This window comes from Phytophthora parasitica, assembly GCF_000247585.1.
Source record: "Phytophthora parasitica INRA-310 unplaced genomic scaffold supercont2.7, whole genome shotgun sequence".
Lineage (NCBI taxonomy): Eukaryota > Oomycota > Peronosporomycetes > Peronosporales > Peronosporaceae > Phytophthora > Phytophthora nicotianae.
This window is the reverse complement of record NW_008648993.1, coordinates 943470-962829: the sequence shown is the minus strand read 5'-3', so window position 1 is coordinate 962829 and position 19360 is coordinate 943470. Positions and strand designations below refer to the sequence as shown.

The following is a 19360-nucleotide window of genomic DNA, read 5'->3' as shown; positions in this document are numbered from 1 at the left end:
TTGCCGCCCTGTGCGGATCGATTTCACGGTAGCAGGGAAATTCGAGGCATTACTGAAGCGGAAAAGCTGCAAGGCCACGTTAAAGAGTATTTTTTTCCATCAAAAGCGCTGAGGGTTTCCAATACAAAAAGTGTATTCTGAGACCTTGTATAATAGCCCTCCCGGCTCTCCCCAAGCAGAGCTCCGTTTTTCGGAGTTCTGCTTTTTGAAGAATGAAAAACAAAAAACACTTTATTTAAAAAAATATTTTCTTCAACTCTCGACACAGGTACTATTACTCCTCCTGCTGTGGGTGCCGCTGCACAGCCTGTACGAGTCCGCACAAGAACTTACCGGGAGAGGCCCTCGTTGGAAAAAACCACGACCTCGGCTCTCCCCAAGCAGAGCTCTCCCATCGGCGTGGCGGGTCTTCCTGCAGCACCGCCAGTAGCGCTTGCGCGCGTTCAGCCGCATGGGCTGAGTGCACTGAGGGCAGAGCATCGACCGCTCCAGCAACCCCACCTCCATGGCCCACGCCACTGCCTTGGACTCGTCGGTGGTCGCCTCCATGACGGCGCTGAAGTCAAAGTGGCGGAGCTGTAGTTGTGGGCTATGGCCGGCAGATTCCCGAATGAGAGTAAAACTGTAACTGAGAGTAGCCTAATGGAGTTGAAAAATCTTTATATTAGGAGTTTGTATTCAAAGCCCAAGTTGTAACGTGCGCATTGCGCGCGAAAACGGAGCTACCACGTACTCTAGGCGTGAACACAGAAGCAAATTGTGTCTTGGTACTCCACATTAAATACTGACAACAAGAAAAAAATGTCTTTCAGCAAGAAAACACTTTTTTGTTTTGCGTTCTTGATAGAACGGAGCTCTGCTTGGGGAGAGCCGCCCTCCCGGCCTAAGCGCTATCGATCTAGTCTGGTTACTCATTGCTTGAAACGTGCACTAGAAAGCTTGCTTACCTTCCAGGAATAGGTGGCTATTTCGATGTTATACCAAGTTTAATGAATGGAAGGTCAGAGGAAAGAACGTCTGGTGAAAGTCTCGGGCGTGAGCCTCCTTCGAAGTAGAGACTCGAGCAACATTACAGCAAAGGCCTCATGTCGATTTTTGGAGGGTCCGAGCGGTTCCCCGTTGAACCAGGTGCGCATCGCATTTTCACAAGACTTATCACCTTAGCAGCACTGACGAGCACCCATGTCTGCCCGTCAGCTCGATCACCAGGGCCGATCTATGGCAAGCCAGACATCCGCGCCAATGCGCAGGTTGTTATGAAGGCTGATTACAGGCCTGTGGACGAAAGTCGGAAGTGGGGCAAGCGCGAGAGCTGGATTGGCGGTAAGCTCGGGTTAAAGCAATAGCAACCGGCAGCGCTGATGTATTCGTGTATCCTGTGTTTTAAGGTTGCCAGTCGCCGTATATGCCCGTGGTTAGCAAAGGTATGCTCATAGCAAAGATGCATCGATCGCTTGTGTCACGGAGACTGATGTTATAGTCCCCATCGTATGTCAATTGCAGAAAGCGGTCGAGCCCCAGGCTACTATTACAACGAGAACGTTGACTCGATCAAGACGAGGGCACCGAAGACGTCCTTCCCCAAGTCGGGTCGATTTTTATCGCAAAAGGGTACTGGTCTCTGTCGAACATTGGGAATGCTGTCTTGATAGTCTTGCTAACCGTCGGAGGTGTGCTGCTTGCTGCAGTGAGTATGACCGCTTCGGGTCACCAGCGCGAGCTCATGGCGGCCGGGAGCCCCGGTCCAAAGTACAACGTCAATTATTTAGCTGCAAATGGTGGCAAAGCTGCACCCCCGAAGTATTCTTTCGCGGCACCACCTTCACCCAAGTCTACAGCTCGTGCGGAAGCTCACAGGATGCGCCTCCCCGACGTCGGCAGTCCTCGGCGAGGCCACCGCGAATCTTGGATGTCCGTTATCAATCGCAACGGGGTGTTGGTCATGCCAACATCGCTCCCAAGATCTCGCCAACCGACAAATGGAGACACTGCGACGCCAGAACAAACTCGCACCGAAGATACTGCACTCCATACGTCAAACAACAACGCAAGCGGTAAGAACAGCGGCAATGCGTTCGGTCACGAGCACCGCTTTGGCAAGCGGCAACTAGAGTCGTTTACCCATAAGCCGCACGCTACCGCTGCACGCAACACCCGTGTGCAGTTTGTGTCGGCCACGCATATGCGCGAGAATATGGGCGAGTTTTCGCCAGGTCCGATATACGCGCCGTACAATCCGGAATGTCCCGGAGGAAGACTGGCGCCGTCGCCAAAGTCAGACCGGCGTCCATACCCGCCTGGAAGCCCAGCCGACCCGAAGGACCCGCACGCAAACCCCAGCAGTCGAAGCTCGTGGCTCGCTGGAGCAGTCCGCAAATGCGACGGCCAGGAGACCGTGCTGTTGCGTACGGGGGATGTTCCACCAGGCCCGGGTTCGTACGCCGAGTCGCCGTCTTCGTTCACCACCTTCTCCCACAACGCCAAGGCCAGAGCCAAAGGCCGTTCCTTGGCAATGGTAAACCTCTTGCATTGCTTCCTTGAAATTGTTAACTAACGCTCACAACTTGTAGATCTCTCGACCATCACCGAGACAGACTGGAGCGATATCCGCACGCTCACTGCGCCCGCGACAACAACTACCGATATCTTCATCGCGCAAGGGTAGTGCCACTACAAGACCCGCTGAGCTCACTTGGGCTGACGATGATCCATAGAAGGAGAAGCAATAATTGACGTTAAACTGCGCAATGGATCCACACGCGTTTTGCCAGTCGCTGTCTTGCTTTCCGCTGTACGATAATGGCAGCCCTCTGCATCAGGTTCAGTTAAGGAAACTCATGCGCAAGCGGACACGACAACGCTGATTCAGAAACGAAAGTTGCTTCGATCTTTACTCAACCGACGAACGAGAAAGGAAGGTTGCGCTGAAGGTGCTGCCATTCAAGTCTCACGTGGTGCCAACAACTTCAACTTGTCACCACGGCGGACGAATAGGGCAGACCTGACCACCTGCCTAGCGCGCCGAGATGTGCAGCGTTGCTGTCTTTCCTGTTGCTGCCGGTCGAGGAGGGGGGACCATCGCAGCATTGTCAGGTGGCGTAAGTGTCAACTCGCCGGTCAAAGTGGACGTATCTGCAGTGTGTGTCGGGCGCGTGTTGAATCGGAGAGTTGACGGCGTGTATTCATCGCACAATTCAGTCGCTGTGCGCTCCATGCGATTAACGCCGAGCTGCATGTAAGACAAGGCAGCGCCCCGACGAAAGTACACTTTGCGGCGAGTCGCCGGCGATGCAGCGATCAAGGCAAGAGGCGTGAGTAACGTGGAGCCTATCGTAACAACGGGGCACTCGCCGACATAGCGCCTGCCGCGCCGTGCAGAACGCCGGAGTCCGGGCTCTCTTTTTCAAGCGCGCAAAGTCTCCAAACGCGTCACGCTCGGCGCCGACATTCGGAGCGCATGGCCCGCGCTCGTCCTCCACGTGCGGAATTGCTCCTGGTGACAGGTACATAATACCGATAAGTGTAGCTATATGTAGAGAGATAGCATCCGCGCCGTCGCGGCAGACCGCTAGAGATTGTAGATTGTATTACAGCACTTGCAATCCCAGCGGGCCCATCGGCTGCCTGCGAGGACACTTACCAACGCTTACAAATGGAGCTACATTGCTCCTTGAAGTGCTACAGAAGCCAAGGGCTCTTCCGCGCATTAGCCCCGGCTACGCCCATCTCTGCGTCACATTGTGAGCAGCATTGATGGACGTGCGTCAGTCGCGGTGAAGCTCGTTGGATTGAGATTCATCGATGCACGGAGGATAAAGTGCTCGCGAGGTTGGTGCTCGCTCTCGCCGCATTTCAGCGCGAGAACAAGGCGGCGCGGCGTCCCGAAAAGCGTAGCCATCGTTACGCTGTTGTTGTTGTTGAGGCAGGTTGGTGTCTGTGGATGTATCCGCTTCGATGCAGTAGGCCCAAAATGCCAGCCGGCGGCTCAGAACGCGAGATGGCAGCGTTGTGCCTGCTGGACAGAGCCATGGACACATGACCTCACATCGTGACACGGGCTACGGTTACATGCAGCAAACTGTAGACAAAAGTCTCCGATGTACAGACCACTAAGCTTCGTAAGCTTCGTATCTGGTCTCGCCCGAGCACGTTCTCGGCGAAAAACTCACCGCATGCACACCCGAGAAAGCCGCGAGTTCGACTGGCTACCGTCATTCGAACTCATATCTTGGCTCTCTGGGCGAGAAGTCAGGTAAAGGCTCGGCTACACACCCCGACAACCCGACCACAGCACAAACTCACGTGCGCGGGAAAACAGCAGGCTTGCTCGACCTCTCCCCGCCGCACGGATAGGCCGCGCTCTCGCTCCCCCTTTGCCGCCGGCCGTGTGTCGCTCACAACTCCACTTGCTGACTCTCGCGCTTCGGTTTCTCGCTGGAAGCATTCGCCTCCCTCTGGATAAGGCGGATACCTACTAGCTGAGCTCCCGAGTCAAGGATGGCGGGAAGTTCCGAGAAAGCGGCGGCCCCGGCTGCCGCTAGCACCAGCAACAACGGTCTCAGCTGCATCAAGTGTGGCCGTGACGTGTCCGAATCCGACGCTTTCTGCATCTACTGCGGCACCAAAGTAAGCCTCTCGCTCTCGCAGCGCAAGGCCGCACCCGTGACCGCTCCGGCCGCGCCTGCCAAGCAGCCCGATAAGAAGGCGGAGCCCAAGCCCGCTGCCGCCCCGAAGCCTACGGCGGCCCCAAAGCAGGCCGCGCCCAAGCAGGCCGCTCCCAAGCAGGCTGCTCCCGCACCGGCAGCCAAGAGGCCCGAGCCCAAGCCGGCTGCCAAGCAGCCCGAAGCAAAGCCCGCCGCTGCTCCAAAGTCTGGTGGCCGTCCGCCTACCAGCGGCAACTCGACCGCCCCATCCAGCGGCAACTCGGCCGTCGGTGGCCGCTCAGCGCCGTCCAGCGGCAATGCTGGTGGCCGCCCGGCCCCGATGCCCACCGCGGCATCAACCCCCGCGCCGGAGCGCCGCTCGCAGCCCATTTCTCAGCCGAGCCCATCGCCCGCACCCCCGCGCACCCAGAGTGAGGGACGCATGCACGACAACAGCGGTCGCGGCTCGCTTGACGGTGTGCCCGCCGACGTTGCCGGCCTGGAGAAGCTCTGGGTGCCCGACAACTTTAGCAACGAGTGCATGGACTGCAAGACGCCCTTCGGCTTCCCCAAGCCGCGTCGTCACCATTGCCGTGTGTGCGGTCTGCTTTTCTGCCGCCCCTGTGTGAACCACAAGATCCAGGTGCCGGCCTCGTTCGGCTACGGCAACGCGCAGCAGCGCTGCTGCCGTAACTGTATCACGGCCCTGCAGATGAAGGCCATCACGACGCCGGCCGACGTGTTCGCGCAGCGTCGCGGCCCGGCCAGCCGCTCCATCTCTGGCCAGGAGAGCTACGATGTCCTTGGCGTTTCCAAGGACGCCACCCCCGAGGAAATCGCGGCGCAATACAAGAAGAAGTCGCGCTCCATGGACCCCACCAAACTCGAGGACCAGGAGACCCTCGAGAAGATTAACGACGCCTACCGCAATCTGCAGGACCCGAACGCCCGCAGTCGCGATGACTCGGGGCGCGCGCGTGATTCGAGTCTGCTGGGCGGCGACCCCACCAGCCATTTCGTGTCCGAGACGGCCCGTAGTGACCAGACGGAGTGCCAGGTCTGTTTCCGTCCCTTCAAGCTCGGCCGTCGCCAGCACCACTGCCGTCGCTGCACGCGCAGTGTCTGTAACCAGTGTAGCGTCGAGTCCAAGCCCATTCCAGAGCTGGGTTTCCCTATGCCTGTGCGTCACTGTACGTCTTGTAACGAGAACCCACCCAAGTTCATTAAGCCCGTCATGGATCCGGTCGCTAAGCCTCCTGCCGGTTTTGAGTACCTGACCAAACTCGACATCTTGGTTAACGTCAAGTCCAAGTCGAACGGCAACACTCCCGACACTGAAACGTACATGGTCAAGACGTACTGCGAGCCCAACGATGCCGCCGCGAAGGCGACCAACCACTCGGTCACCGAGTCGGACCTGGCCGTGACCCACGAGTACCAGATCCTCGAGGAGCGCAGCATGGCCGACTTCGAGTGGCTGTTCATTAAGCTTGGTGAGTTCACGAACCCCAAGGCTCTGCCCTTCTTCCCGGACAAGCGTACGCCGCGTGGCGAGCGCGAGAAGGTGCTGCAGACCTTCCTGTACGGTTGCATGTTGCATCCACTTCTGCGTGATGCCGACTGTCTGAAGGCGTTCTTGGCTCTGCCTACGGACCAGCTGCGTCAGTTCCAGAAGAGCGGCAAGAAGTCTCTGTACAACACGGACGAGTACAACACGCTCATCAAGTCTCTTCGTCTGGAGCTCGAGAAGGCCCAGATCCGTAAGAAGGTGAACGGCCTGATCAACCGCCAGAAGGAGCAGAAGCAGCGTCTGGCCCAGCAGGCCGCTCGCGCCGAGGAACAGAAGAAGCGTGAAGCCGCTCAGAACATCCGTCGTGAGCAGGCTGCCTTCCGTTTCAAGGCTCTGGAGGCCCGTAAGGAGTCCCAGACCGAGCGTATGGAGCGTGAGAAGGAACGCTACGAGAAGCAATCGAGCACGACGCACATCCTGTTCTTCGATGTCGTCCGTGACCAGTCCGTGCGCAACACCGAAGAGGAGACGCGCATTAAGGAGAAGGTTGAGTTCACTAAGTCCAAGGACAGCTTCCAGCAGGACACGACGCAGTGGAACAACGACATGGCCCAGTGGTCCAAGCACCGTGCCGACTGGTCCGAGGCCCACAACCCGGCCGTGTCCAAGGACATTGCCAACGACTTCATTGTGTCCTCGTACGGTATCTTCCACTCGTCCAAGGACCAGAAGGACAAGGTGCCCCGCGAACTCATTGATCTTCACGCTCAGTTCGTCAAGATCCAGGAGAAGGAGCCGGAGCTACTGGAAGAGGAAGGCAACACCGTCGACGAAGAGTGGATGAAGCTGGCCAAGGAGCGTGAGCACTGGACCAGCAGCCGTGCCAACATGAAGCGTGAGGACGAGATGTGCCGCGATGAAGACACCCGCTACAAGCAGGAACACGAGTACGTGCGTCTGGAGGCCGAGGCGCGTCAGAAGAAGGTCAAGACCATCGAGTCGGACCTGCTGGCGCTCAAGACGGAGATCAACGCCCGCACGCGCTCCATCGCCCAGCGCCGCTCGCGCCACCAGGCTCTCGACGAGGAGTACGAGAAGGAGTGGCGTGTCGTGCAGACCCAGCGCATCAACACCACCAAGTCGCGTCTAGACGAGCACAACGCCCGCATCACGCGCGGCAAGAAGCGCACGGACGTCTTCAGCGACCAGCTGGCCCGCCAGACCAAGTCGCAGCGTATGCTTCTGTTCAAGCGCGCCGCTCTTACGGAGGAGCGCAAGGCCGACTGCAAGCTGTTCGACGAGCACCGTGAGGACTGCAAGAATACGCTGGACGAGGCCCGTAACGCTCTGGTCATCACGCCTGAGTACGTGGCCCGTCTCGAGGCGGACATGAAGGTCCGTGCCGCTGAGCTGCAGGCTGTGAAGGACAGCAACAAGCGCATCCCACAGGAGGGTGGCGACGCCGAGGTGGACGAGCGCGACGAGTTCATGAACGACGTGCGCCGTCGCCGCGCCCAGTTCCAGAAGGAGCTGGACGACCAGGCCGCCCAGCTTGAGACGGAGAACAAGCTGTGCACGTCGCTGCTGCAGCGCATGAACCAGCACATCAAGAACCTGGAGGAGGAAGTGAAGAACGCCGCCCAGGAGGAGACGATGATCGCCGAGTTCAACAAGCTCATCGATACAGAGACAAAGCTGTTGGCAGACGAGGAGTCCAAGCGCGAGGAGAAGAAGCGCCTCATCACGGAGCTCATGAACAACGCCGGCAACTGGGTGTTGGACTCGCTGCACGATCACTCGAACCGCAAGAAGGTGGAGGCCAACCGTCTGGTCAAGCAGGCCGTGCGTGCCGCCGACCTGCAGAAGCTGGTGCAGCACTTCACGCACCGCGTGATCGACCAGGAGGAGCGTATTATGCGCCAGAAGCAGCGTATCCTGAACGGCGAGCACAAGGTCGAGATGCTCAAGTCCTCGGAGAACTGGTACCAGTACGTCACTGGCCACGCCGCCGACCTTGGCAAGAAGGACATGAAGATCCTCGAGGCCGGCCGCAACGAGCGTGCTGACGACCTCAAGGAGTCGTCGCGTCTGCAGAAGGACGACGAGTCCGACATCAAGAGCGTCGTCAAGGAGCTGTCGGTGAGCCGCAAGTGCGCCAAGGAGAAGGTGGATAAGCGTGAGATCTGGGCCCAGGTCGAGGACGTGTACAGCGTGTCCAAGCCGCAGGAGAAGGACGAGGACATGATGATGACATCGCAGATCCGCAGTCTGTTGCAGCAGCTTGCCGAGGCCTTCGAGATGCTGACCAACCGTCTTCTGGAGGAGGAGGAGAGCTTGCAGCACGCCTCCACTCAGCTCGAGGGCGAGATCGAGTCGATTAACGCCTTCATGGAGCGCATGGAGAGCGAGGAGAGCGCCCTGTGCGCCACCGAGAAGACGTCGCTGGCCAAGGAGTCGCAGGTGCGTCGCTCCGAGGCGGATCTGATCGAGCAGCGCGCCCGCGCCCTTATCGACAGCTACAAGCAGATGCAGGCCGAGCACATGAAGTACCCGGTGGAGCTTGGCAAGATCAAGAGCCGCCGCTCTGAGCGTGAGAAGCCCATTCTGCCGCGTGAGGCCGAGCTGGAGGCCGCCAAGAAACTCATCAAGAACCGCAACTACTACGACCGTAAGGCATGCGCCGAGTTCGCCAAGCGCTTCAAGGTGGACCAGGAGATGAAGGAGGTGCGCGACGTGTTCGACTGGCTCAAGATTGTCATTGAACGCGACATCAAGCGCATGGAGAAGTGGCTCGACTCGAGCCGCAAGGAACGCAAGGAGATCGAGAACCTCAAGGTCAAGGGCAAGGAGATCAACTGGGACGAAGACACGCTGGAGCGTATCCCTGCGCTTAAGGAGATCCAGAAAAAGATGGCTCGTCAGAACGGCCCGTCTTCCAACCACAAGGGCGGCAACAACGAGGCCAAGCTGGCCGACGCGGTGCACCCGTCCGAGCAGTGGATCGTGGAGCTGCTTAAGTTCAAGAAGAACATCTCGGAGATCGACTCTAGACTGCTCAAGGACATCAGTGTGACTGTCGACGCGGCTGTGAGTGAGGAGGACGTGGTGAACGCCAACCTCAAGAAGATGAAGACGGACAAGGAGTACGTGCTCAACAGCATTCGCTTCATTGACCAGGAGGAGGCCAAGGCCATCCGCAGCACCGGTAAGGGTGGCGTCCCCGGCCGCCACAGCCCCGGCTCGGAGAGTGGCAGCTTCGTGAACGGCGACGAGCAGCCGACTCCGAAGGCCCGTACTCCTTCGCCGAAGCCCACACGAACCGCGTCGCCGGCACCGTCGAAGCCGACCGTGACTTCCCCGCCCAAGTCGGCACCCACCAAGTCGAACTCCACGCCTTCGCCCGCACCGGCACCGAAGCCGCGTGCCGTCGCAAAGCCTCGTTCGGAGGAGTTCTAGATAGAGAGAGGACTGTAAGGAGATCGGTGGTACGCGAGCGGCTTGACGGTCTCCTCTGACGTCGGTATCTATGGGAAACTCAAGCCGCTCGCATGTTCCTTGTTTTTATTCCCATTTTCATCGCATGTGCTTTTTGGAAAGTGGTTGGAATGCGTTTACTTATTTTTTTTCGGCTGTGTTGGTTGCTCGCTTGCTGTACTGTTCTAACCAGCGTGTATTTTGACGACATGCATCGGTATAGTCGTTTGACTGTAATGTGGTGATAACTTACACCGGCATGTAAGTCATCGTGGAAATGCATGTAGGTACCGTACTGTAAACGCATCGTGACTGCACATGAACCAGCTTTGGACCAGATTTGTTTCGATGATGAACCCAAACAAAACAGTCAGCTTCATCCTTAGGGCTTCATGATGAAGTTCATAGGGTGATGAATCATCGCAGTTGTTAGCGCAAAGCACTAGCACATCCTTGCTCACATTGTAACCTTTGTGAAAAATGCGGATCAACAAGCTTCCGTTGATAAACTAGTTTCGTTCCTTCAGCTTAATGGTTCTACACGTACATGCATTGTTTCATTCTCATCGACACCAAAATCTTGCAGAGCAGTGCCGGCAAGAAATGATGCAGGATCAGCAGTTTACGTCCGAGCTCCTTCGATTGCAATCATTTGTCCGCAATCGGCAACAATTGGCTGAGCTGTCAGCGCTTATCCCTTTGAGACGGCTCGTGCCTACAGTTTACACTGTACTGACTGTAAACACTGTACCACACTGAACTCGTTTATCTTGGAAATTATATGGGCACGTCGCGCGTACCCAAGCCGAGTCCATTGTCCACTTCGCTCTGTACCGCCAACAGCTCGTCACTCCTCAGCAGTGAACAATGGAGAGCGGCTGGATCGCCCTCATCGTTCTCGTGGGCTCCTGCGTGCTTTCGTGGCTCTGGTCTCTGCTGACTGCGCCACGCTTCAATGTGCGCGGCAAGCACGTGCTGTTTACTGGTGCGTTGGCTGTGCACACAATATTTGTCAAACATTTTACCTAACGAATGCCACTTCAGGCACTGAAAATCCGTTGGGGCTGGCAATTGCCAAGAAGTATGTCAAGAAGGGGGCAAATGTGTCGCTGATCGGCCCTACGATGGAAATTCTCAAGGCAGCGCAAAGTGAACTCCAGGTGAAAACTCTCGATTGGTAATGTTATTGCCAACCAAATTTAATATTTTTTTATCAATGCAGAAAGTGGCAGGAGAAGATGCCTCGGTGTTCGTGTTCGAGTGTGAACTCGTGGACTCAAAGCAAGTGGAACAGGCAGTGCAAGAGGCCAATACCTTCCACGGACGAGCCACAGATCACATCGTGTACGCAGCCAGCAGACGCATCAAGCCCGGGTACTTCTGGGAACAGGATGTTGCACTGATGAAAGAGGCTATGGATGTCAACTACCTTGGTGCTGTTGTCCTCATCAAGGTAGATTCATCTCCATCTGCTTCTAGTTTGATGCAACCTGTGTCTTACGTTGTTTTTGTTCCGAATAGGCTGCTCTGCCAGCGATGATTGAAGCGAAAAACCGTGGACGCATCGTGTTTGTGAGCAGCGTGGACAGTCTCGAATTCCCTGTGGGTTGCGGTGCCTGCAGTGGCTCGAAGAGCGCCATTCGAGGACTGGCTGACAGCTTGCGGAACGAGCTGCTGCTGTACAACATCTCGGTGGCGGTCTTTTATCCAGGCACGTCTTCCTACAACCTCTTGGACACCTCAAAGAGCTTTAAATCCCCTGCAACTTCCAACGAGGCTGGCGAAGAGAGGTATGGCATTGTGAATGATCCAGTCAGTGTTCTTTTCCTGTGCTTAAGATTAATTGGTATCTTTACTGTCGATTACTGTGTAGCGCAAACGAGGGCAGCATCACAACGGGTAGGTTCAATGAGAGCCTTTGTACATCATTTTTATTACGCTTAAGCTAATGTAACATGCTTTGTTGTTTAGGATATTCAACATTCACAGATCAAAGTCCGGCAGCGACGAAATCGTGAGTCAATTCTTTTAACCGCGAGCTTTTGAGCTGTAATATTCACATTGTTTCGGTTAATGTTCAGATTCGACAAGAAAGCGAAAGTTCTCTTCAATGGTCTGTGGTTTGGCCAGTACTCGATTACTACCACGTGGAACGGCTTCTTGTTGCGTATGCTCAGCAACGGCGTTGCACCTCGCAACAATACCTTCCTGGAGTGGATTTCCCTCTTCTTCGTCGGAGGATATCATTTCTTACGCCAAAAGGTGAAGGAGACATCGTTAAAGGCACCGACCCGTGCTGGTACCGCTGCTCACGTCTAAAATTCTTGACACCGAATTTCCCACTTGGAATTCTGAATTCTGTTAGCAGATTGGATAAAAACACAAACGAACACCAGTACGAAGACGAGAAACGCAATTGTTTGACTAACATTTACTTAAGCTCAGTGCAGGATCATCATTGTGATGGTTTGGTACTCTGGTTAGAGTTAGTTGGATGGTGGGAACTCCACGATCTTAAGTTGAACGCCCTGAGCATCAGGAACAGTTTGGTCTCCATTCATCACTCGATTCGTTGATTTCGAACTGGTACTGGATATGGACGCACCATTAAGCTTGTAGCGCAAGTGAACCAGTAAATTTCGCGTTGCCACTTCATCATATTGCTCCAGCATAAGCACACTGATTTCCTTCGCAGTCTTGCGCGTTTTCCACAGACGAAAGTGTACAAGTTGGCCCGAGAACACTCGAGAATTGGGAGGACTCATTCCATAGATACGACCGATCGTACTCCCGATAGCGAGGAACTTTGAGGAGGATGAAGAATCTCCATCAACAGTAGCGTCTTCACTGCGAGTCAGTGCTGCTGGATGGGGACGGAAACTCAGCACCTGCTTCACTTTACCGTTGAGCAATAGCATGACAGTCTGGAATGTGGCATCAAACGTAATAGCCACATGATACCACGTATGCGGAGTCAATGGAGCTTTGGGAAAGCGAAGCACAAGTTCAGGGAGTTGTTCATCCACTAAAGAAAACTTTCGGAATCGCAGCATCCAGGAATCCACATTTCCAGAGGCACGTAGCAGCTCCAATTGGAAATTGTCTAATGCATCGACTAGAGTTACCACCTCATCTGATGGCAAGTCGTCGATACGCAACCACGTTTCAATAGTAAAGTCTTGCTGTTCCAATGGCAATTCATCGCGAGCAAACTCAATAAGAAGCTGGGACAGATCCCCTTGGAATCGTAACGCAGCAGCGTATTCGTGTGGCGTGCTGCTATCTGCGCTCGAGCCTTGATCCGAATCAAGCATCTTCATTGATCGATGGTAAGCACTTGGCTTGTCAAACTCTGAAATGTCACGTGATGTGGGGATCGATCCTTCGTCTTGTGGCGTTGATGAGTCTTCAATTGTAGCAGCCTCATGTGTCGTTGCTGTCCAAGCCTGATGTACACGGTTGATAAACTGGTTAAAGGTGCTGTGGACGCGTAATTTGAGATTCAACGCAGCCATAACAAGACGTAAAGATGGTTCTTTCACGCCTGCGAGATGATAGTACAGTGAGGCCCGCTCCGTCGAAGCGAAAGAGACTCCGTAACCGTGCTCGTACATATAGCCGACGCTGTAGAGAGCACGAGCGCAAGTTCCAGCACTCACTAGGTCAGCATGTTGATAGCGCCTCAACGCTAGACTATAGTCTTGATCCTGAAAGGCATCGTCACCCATACGCAGTAATGCTTCGACGCTATCTTGACCAACGGCACGGGTTACTAGCTGCGCGTACAAACGTCCCAGTAGCTTCGAGTTTCGACTGGTTGAAGTGCCAAATATTTGCCGTTGTATGCGTTCAATGAGCCAGATCGCGTTGCTCTGCGCGACTTCGTAGCCCATTTCAGCTGCAATCAAGTATAACTCGAGTGCGAGCGCCCAGTTACCACGTTGGGCGTGGGTCAGCGCCTGTGTCATTAATGCTGTGCCTTCACGAGAGTATTCAGACACACGTTTATAGAGTTCAACAACCTCTTCACACGAGACACTGCTCGCTCTAGCGCCGATATCATGAGTCTGTCGCTGCTTGATCCGAGCGAGTTGGAAGAGCGACTTGAGATGACCCACATGTGCCGCTGCAACGAAATATTCCTTAGCACGCGCTGTGTGGTACGCTCCTAATTTCATGAATGCCATGCCGGTATTGTAGACACCTTCAGCATGCCCTGCATTTGCAGCAACCATGAAGAGATTTCGAGCTTTCTCGAGATCTACAGGTACGTCTCCGATACCTTGTGAGTAAATCACACCAAGACCATTAGCAGCTTCGCCACTTGGTCTGCTGTGCGACGCATTCAACGCAGACTCGTACAGTTCCACAGCTCTCGTAACATTAACCGGGTATCCAGTAAGACCGTAAGCGTACACGTGACCTAAGAGCGCTTGAGCCTTGATATTCCCCATTTCAATTGAACGTCTTAGAAATAATAGGGCTTGTCGTTCTCGTGCAGTGTGCTCCTCAAAATTAGTTGTACTTGCAGTCTTGTACAGATCACTGAACAGAGTGATACTCGCGGACTGGACCATCAGATCTGCACTACGGAAATCTGCAGCACGCTGTCGAAGGTACTCAGCTCGATTGAAGTCCTCAGCGGGGTTGAGGTCCAAGTGATATCGTGCTCCTTCAGTCTCTGAAAGCCGAGTAGGCTCTGGGAACGCATACAGTTGAAGTCTTTGATCACTCTGTTCAGCCACAACACGATCCGCAGCGAATTTGTAGTGCCTCATCGCAGTTGAACACGACTTTGTGGAGCCGTAGCCGTGCAGTGCACGATATCCAAGTGCCATTGTGGCTCCAATTGAACTCCCATGAGCAGCAAACTCGTAGTACAAGTGTGCAGATGCACTGTCATTAGATGAAGCTCGCTGAGTACCGAGCAGGAACTGCGCTTGAGCACTGCCTAACCTTGCACTAGCGTCGAGGAATAGCTCAGCATGAGTCGCGTTGTGAGACACAGAGCCGTCTCCGAAGAGGTGTAGCTCACCAATTTGGCAAAGAAGTTCTCTTCGGTCTTCTCTGACGAGTTGGTTAAACAGCGGGAGTGAAGTAGTAAGCTCAGGAGGGCCTTCAAGTAAGTCTTGAACCGTGACGCTGTGTTGATTCTCTGATGAAGTTACAAGTTGTGCCAGTGCTAGACGAAGATCGCGTTCATTCACAGCTTCTACAGCCACGATCCAGCACGTTAATAGCAGCACAAATGCAGCATATTTCATCGTTCTTGTCAGCCAGAAAGAAGCCTATTGACGAATGAGCGGGGCGAGCCGTTCCTCCCCACATCTCTTTTGTGGTCGAGAGTAACTTCATGGTGTTGAACGATATGATAGCAATGTACTTGACCATCACAAGAGATCACTCCAGCCGTGTGATGAAGAGAGATCTAGAGCGTGCCTGCTGTTGACAAATATACCTCGAGAGGTCATATGCCGTCGCGCTTGACAGTCCAGCACCAGTTTGTCATCTAGTGGATGACACCTGTAACTTCCTCTCCCTGTTGAGGAGTAGCTTCCTACATGCTTGTCTCTCCCAGTATAAAAAACAACGAAGCTTGGTTTATTTTACGTACTAGATAACGACTACGACTGAGCCCTTGTTCCCGCGTCAGAGAGAGAATAAGAGATAGCATGAATCGCCCAGAGCTGAGCGCATTGTGCGCTTGTATCATCAATAATGTAGCCATCTGAATGTACCCACTTACGACCAGCGAAAAGCAACATCTCTCCAAGATCAAATCCCGAGTGAACTACTGCATGGTGCGCTCTCGAGATATTACGGTCATTGCGTGTGGATTGCATGGTGGACAGAATTTCCCAGATGCTGGCAGATTGACTTTCAGCTTATTCCTCCGTCTGTGGTGGCGTGCGATCTCTCCCACTCGAAATACTCCTCTTTCGTGTGGCCTGTCAAATCTCTTCCTCATTACTGCATTTACTCGGTAAGTATCGAGTCCCGTACGCCACAAGAAAGCCTCACCATCCGAGTTCTTCAAGCTGTCGCATACAATGAAAGGAAAGGAACGCTGGTCCTTGCTTGATGGAGCAGTCTTGCGTCGTCGCCGATCAGCTCAAGTCGCAATCGATCAATTCCTCGACCGCCTCGTCGACATCTTCGACTTCCCGCTCGCTCCACCTTCCCACCACGCACCTACAGCATCAACCCCAAGGAAACGCTCAACTTCAACCGCAGCAGACGCTTACATGACAATGGACGGGAGCATTTCGCCTCGTTCACGCAGTCGTGAGTGTACAATTGGCGCCTCAAAGAAACCTCGTAAAGTCTCCATGGCAGATCGAGTCCGTGAGTTGCTGCTGCACTCCAAGTCAAGAGCACGGAATTCAGTCATCTGCAACAACAGCACAAAGTCCAATGGCACACTCAACGCAAGAGAGCTGAGGATGTCATGGTTGCCAGACACGAACAAGACGGTCTCAGAACAACCCCAAGATGATCTCTGGGTCGAACACGATGAACATGACCGACAACTACAGTGTGGCTATCAATGCCTCGCTGACGAAGCTACAATCTAAGTGTAAAGCATAAGAAACTGCTTGTTCGTTAAACTTACACAACGTTGCTCTCTCCTTCTTCTGGCTGCTCGTAGTCGTCGAATCCTAGAACTTTATCAGCAAAGCTGAGTGCAGTGTACTGCGGATCCATGGCCAGTCCACCGTTCTCGTCTCCAGTTGCAAGCAATGCTGCAAGACAGCTTCGCAACTCTTCTTCACTCATGGGTTCGCCAGAGTTTAACAGACGAGCTTCAATTTGATCCCATCGCAACGATGCTAAGCCGTCATCTTCGTCATCGCCAGCACCTCTATCCACCGACGCTAGGATCTTGAAAGCACGCTCGATCTGTGCCTTGCCAACCCCAAAAACCGGCCGATGGTTCACGTACAACTTGATGAAGTCGTGAAGACCGATGCTCTCCACCGGTCGAGACGTCTCGGTAAAGCGTGAATAGCGTACTTCACTCACCATGTGCTGAATTTCCTCGTCCGTGGGGTAAAATCCCAGCGCTCGCATCACATTTGGTATCTCTCGCAGCGGAATTTGAGCCGTGATCTCCCGAGCACTAGTAGAATCTTCTCCTTGGACACGAAGTTGAGCCAGGTAGAAATAATCTACAATCTCATGGTAAAATGACCCATCGCGACCACCTTCCAGGAGCGCTAGGTACGGCGCTAGAGCCACATCGTCTTCGTCCAGCTCATTTTCCACCGCATTGTCTTCACTTTCCAACACTTCAGGATTTCGAGGGGTACCTCGAGCCTCCAGTAAGTCCAGTTGATGAGGATGAATCTCCCACATGTTGACCACTAGATCATCGCCCCCAGCAGTGAGCAAGTGACTGCCATCGAACGTCACGTCCACGTTGCTGATCTTGCCTGGATGTGCAATGAGACCCATGGCTTTGTGTGGGTTCCCATCAAGAGGAAGCTTCAGTAGTCCGACAACTTTCTCGTGGGTACTATAGACACAATATCGCTCGGCAATTCCACCTGCTGTCTCTGCAGCTATTTGGTCATCCTCTCGAAGTGGAACTGGCACCAACCTGTTGATAGGTCCACCGTACGATGGACCCAGCGTTGTTTTACGACAGGTTTGGTTGCCAGTATTCCACTGTTTGAGTTTGTACTCGTCATTAGCGACTATAACCAGATCTTCTTGCACTCCGCGTAGCTCAGGATGCCAACAACACGCAGTAGGTACAGCACTGAGCTCTACGCGAGTAGGAGCTTGCTTTAGCACCACACCATCCAAGATACTTGAACGCTCGAGACAATACTCAGCTAGAGTACGGTCCTCACTCACAGAGACAAGAACTGGTTGTCCGTCGCCGTCCCGCGAAAACTCCAGCCCAGTCACTGGCTTGGAATGCGCTCGACAGCGTCCAAGATACACCCATTCATCAGAACCATCGGAGCCATCAGAGTGAGCTGTAACTTGCTTAGCGCGCCACATTCCGAGGAACAAGTTGGCATCCAGAGCAACAAAAAGCGAAGAATCCGGACTCACTAACACGTCGGTAATTGCAGCTTTCCCAAGACGAAACGAGGCCAGATCATCCAGTCGATGAGCGTGCAGCACCTTGACGATTCCGCTAGTAAAGCCGACGACTAGTTTTCGCCCATCGCGAGCGAATGTAAGACACTGTGGACGCAACTTCTCCGAGTCGAAGCGCCGGACCATGATAAGGCGCTTAGCTGAGTAGTCCCAGAGCTGCACGACTCCTGAGTACGAGCTAAGTGCGAGTTGAGGAAGTCTCGGGTGTGTTGCAAGACCATGGATCGAGTCGTTGATGCCCTGCATAAGCAGTGTGCCCCGTCTTCGATCCGGTTCGTGCTCTCCAAACAAGGTCGCACTCATCCCAACGATGAATGCAGACGCTGTCGATACGATAAAGTCAGGAACGTGGAAAGCCTCATCGGTATCATCTCCTTGGTGTGTATCGTTGACGTGTTCACCTTCGTTTGTTGCACTTGCTGGTAGAGCGAACGACACACTTGTGACTGGTCCAGCGTTCATATCTTCAAACCAAGCGACCAAACGGAAGTCGAAGTCGTAGAAGCGTACAGCGCCATCACTTGAGCCGATAACTAGATAGCCATCCATGTCGACAATGACAGTTAGAGCCACTTTATGTTGAGGCTCAGCCCCGCCTGCAAGACGTACGATCTTGACTGCTTTACGTTCAGGAAAGCTGGTCGACGCAGTCTCAGCGTCGGTATCAGCTTGAACTGCATCCCAAAGCACAAGATCGCCATCTTCTGTACCTGTAAGAGCTTGAGCTGAGTCGGGTACGAAGAGTGACTGCGTGAAGGCACCAACAATCTGGCGGAAGTCTTTCTGTGCCAGCGAAGGAGAGTAGAACAGCAGAGTGCGAGCCGCCCAGCTCCAGAAGATGACACGTTGGCGACCGGTAGTGACTAGTTCCCTAACATCGTAGGTGTTGAACCGCACAGCGTGCTGCACGTCCTCTGTGGCTACCAGGGACGAGTACAAAGGCTTGGAGACTGCAGCTCCACTAACTGGAGCTGCCCACTCCCATACCGCTAACTCTTGATCGAACCGCTTACGAGAGGTTTTGCTCTTGCTAGTATCACTAGCATCTTCATCGTCACGGTCGACGGCACTCAAAGTAACGAGAAAGAGCGCGTCTGGTGAGATGTCGATAGCTTGGACACCGTTGGCATGCGGTCGAAAGATAGTTCGAATTGGGTTGCCCGACTGAGCGTCCCACACTACGAGCATTGACTCTTGGCCGCGATCAGCCGTGACAACCCAGCGTTTGTCCTCACTGACAACACAGCAGGAAATAGGGTGGCAATGGCCTTGTAACAGTCGTTGCTGGCGACGAGCGTAGTCATAGATGACACCCGTGTGTGCTGCTGCATAGAACACAGCACGGCGAGTTCCAGCTGACAAACTATGCACCCCACTGATCAAGTCTTTCTGGAAGCCAAACGTCCACGCTAGTTTCAACGCATTTCCACTTGCAGCGGCAGTATCTTCACCTGCTCGAGCACTGCGAACGACATCGTCAGTATTTGTTCCATTCAGTTCTTCCTCGGTGTGGTTCTCGGCCGTCTTAGGATCTTCAACATGCTGCTCAAGCTCCTGCGATTCCGATTGCTCCAAGGGCATGACCGAATCCGTTTCCTGGCTAGCGTCGATTCAACTGTGA

At 54.2% G+C, this 19360-nt stretch overlaps 7 protein-coding genes across 8 annotated transcripts; 4 read left to right on the top strand and 3 right to left on the bottom strand.

Moving 5' to 3' along the window:
- Positions 1-274: 274 nt before the first annotated feature.
- Positions 275-549, bottom strand: PPTG_05332 (hypothetical protein; the record flags this gene model as incomplete). The annotated part of the gene is made up of 2 exons (XM_008898851.1): positions 275-307; positions 334-549. The coding sequence occupies 2 exons, from the start codon at positions 547-549 to the stop codon at positions 275-277; spliced, it is 249 nt and encodes an 82-aa protein (XP_008897099.1).
- Positions 550-901: 352 nt separating this feature from the next.
- Positions 902-2772, top strand: PPTG_05331 (hypothetical protein). The gene is made up of 6 exons (XM_008898850.1): positions 902-1128; positions 1198-1323; positions 1389-1424; positions 1504-1611; positions 1689-2515; positions 2571-2772. Exons 1-6 carry the CDS (start codon positions 1086-1088, stop codon positions 2712-2714), a joined length of 1284 nt encoding a protein of 427 aa, XP_008897098.1. The 5' UTR covers positions 902-1085; the 3' UTR covers positions 2715-2772.
- Positions 2773-4288: 1516 nt separating this feature from the next.
- On the top strand, positions 4289-10016 carry PPTG_05330 (hypothetical protein). Its single transcript, XM_008898849.1, has one exon. It carries the CDS (start codon positions 4498-4500, stop codon positions 9607-9609), a length of 5112 nt encoding a protein of 1703 aa, XP_008897097.1. The 5' UTR covers positions 4289-4497; the 3' UTR covers positions 9610-10016.
- A 323-nt stretch (positions 10017-10339) lies between these two features.
- PPTG_05329 lies at positions 10340-12320 on the top strand. 2 transcript variants are annotated; one of them, XM_008898847.1, is made up of 7 exons: positions 10340-10612; positions 10672-10787; positions 10850-11080; positions 11149-11417; positions 11501-11526; positions 11599-11641; positions 11709-12320. In XM_008898847.1, the coding sequence occupies exons 1-7, from the start codon at positions 10495-10497 to the stop codon at positions 11944-11946; spliced, it is 1041 nt and encodes a 346-aa protein (XP_008897095.1). In that variant the 5' UTR covers positions 10340-10494; the 3' UTR covers positions 11947-12320. The 2 variants fall into 2 exon arrangements, with proteins under 2 accessions (XP_008897095.1, XP_008897096.1); XM_008898848.1 differs by lacking the exons at positions 10340-10612; positions 10672-10787 and having other exon boundaries at positions 10797-11080.
- PPTG_05328 (hypothetical protein) lies at positions 12114-14891 on the bottom strand (the record flags this gene model as incomplete). The annotated part of the gene is made up of 1 exon (XM_008898846.1): positions 12114-14891. The coding sequence occupies one exon, from the start codon at positions 14889-14891 to the stop codon at positions 12114-12116; it is 2778 nt and encodes a 925-aa protein (XP_008897094.1).
- Positions 14892-15605: 714 nt separating this feature from the next.
- Positions 15606-16267, top strand: PPTG_05327 (hypothetical protein). The gene has a single exon (XM_008898845.1). The coding sequence runs from the start codon at positions 15678-15680 to the stop codon at positions 16200-16202; it is 525 nt and encodes a 174-aa protein (XP_008897093.1). The 5' UTR covers positions 15606-15677; the 3' UTR covers positions 16203-16267.
- PPTG_05326 (hypothetical protein) lies at positions 16099-19320 on the bottom strand (the record flags this gene model as incomplete). The annotated part of the gene is made up of 1 exon (XM_008898844.1): positions 16099-19320. The coding sequence occupies one exon, from the start codon at positions 19318-19320 to the stop codon at positions 16237-16239; it is 3084 nt and encodes a 1027-aa protein (XP_008897092.1). The 3' UTR covers positions 16099-16236.
- Between the last annotated feature and the right edge of the window lie 40 nt (positions 19321-19360).

Bases quoted from the DNA above. Each gene is read 5' to 3' on its own strand.
- PPTG_05331 (XM_008898850.1), top strand. From the start codon at position 1,086: ATGTCGATTTTTGGAGGGTCCGAGCGGTTCCCCGTTGAACCAG. The intron at 1,129-1,197 runs GTGCGCATCGCA...TCTGCCCGTCAG, and splicing joins GCGGTTCCCCGTTGAACCAG to CTCGATCACCAGGGCCGATC. The intron at 1,612-1,688 runs GTACTGGTCTCT...TGCTTGCTGCAG, and splicing joins TCGATTTTTATCGCAAAAGG to TGAGTATGACCGCTTCGGGT.
- PPTG_05330 (XM_008898849.1), top strand. From the start codon at position 4,498: ATGGCGGGAAGTTCCGAGAAAGCGGCGGCCCCGGCTGCCGCTAGCACC.
- PPTG_05329 (XM_008898847.1), top strand. From the start codon at position 10,495: ATGGAGAGCGGCTGGATCGCCCTCATCGTTCTCGTGGGCTCCTGCGTG. The intron at 10,613-10,671 runs GTGCGTTGGCTG...ATGCCACTTCAG, and splicing joins CAAGCACGTGCTGTTTACTG to GCACTGAAAATCCGTTGGGG. The intron at 11,418-11,500 runs GTATGGCATTGT...ATTACTGTGTAG, and splicing joins AACGAGGCTGGCGAAGAGAG to CGCAAACGAGGGCAGCATCA.
- PPTG_05327 (XM_008898845.1), top strand. From the start codon at position 15,678: ATGAAAGGAAAGGAACGCTGGTCCTTGCTTGATGGAGCAGTCTTGCGT.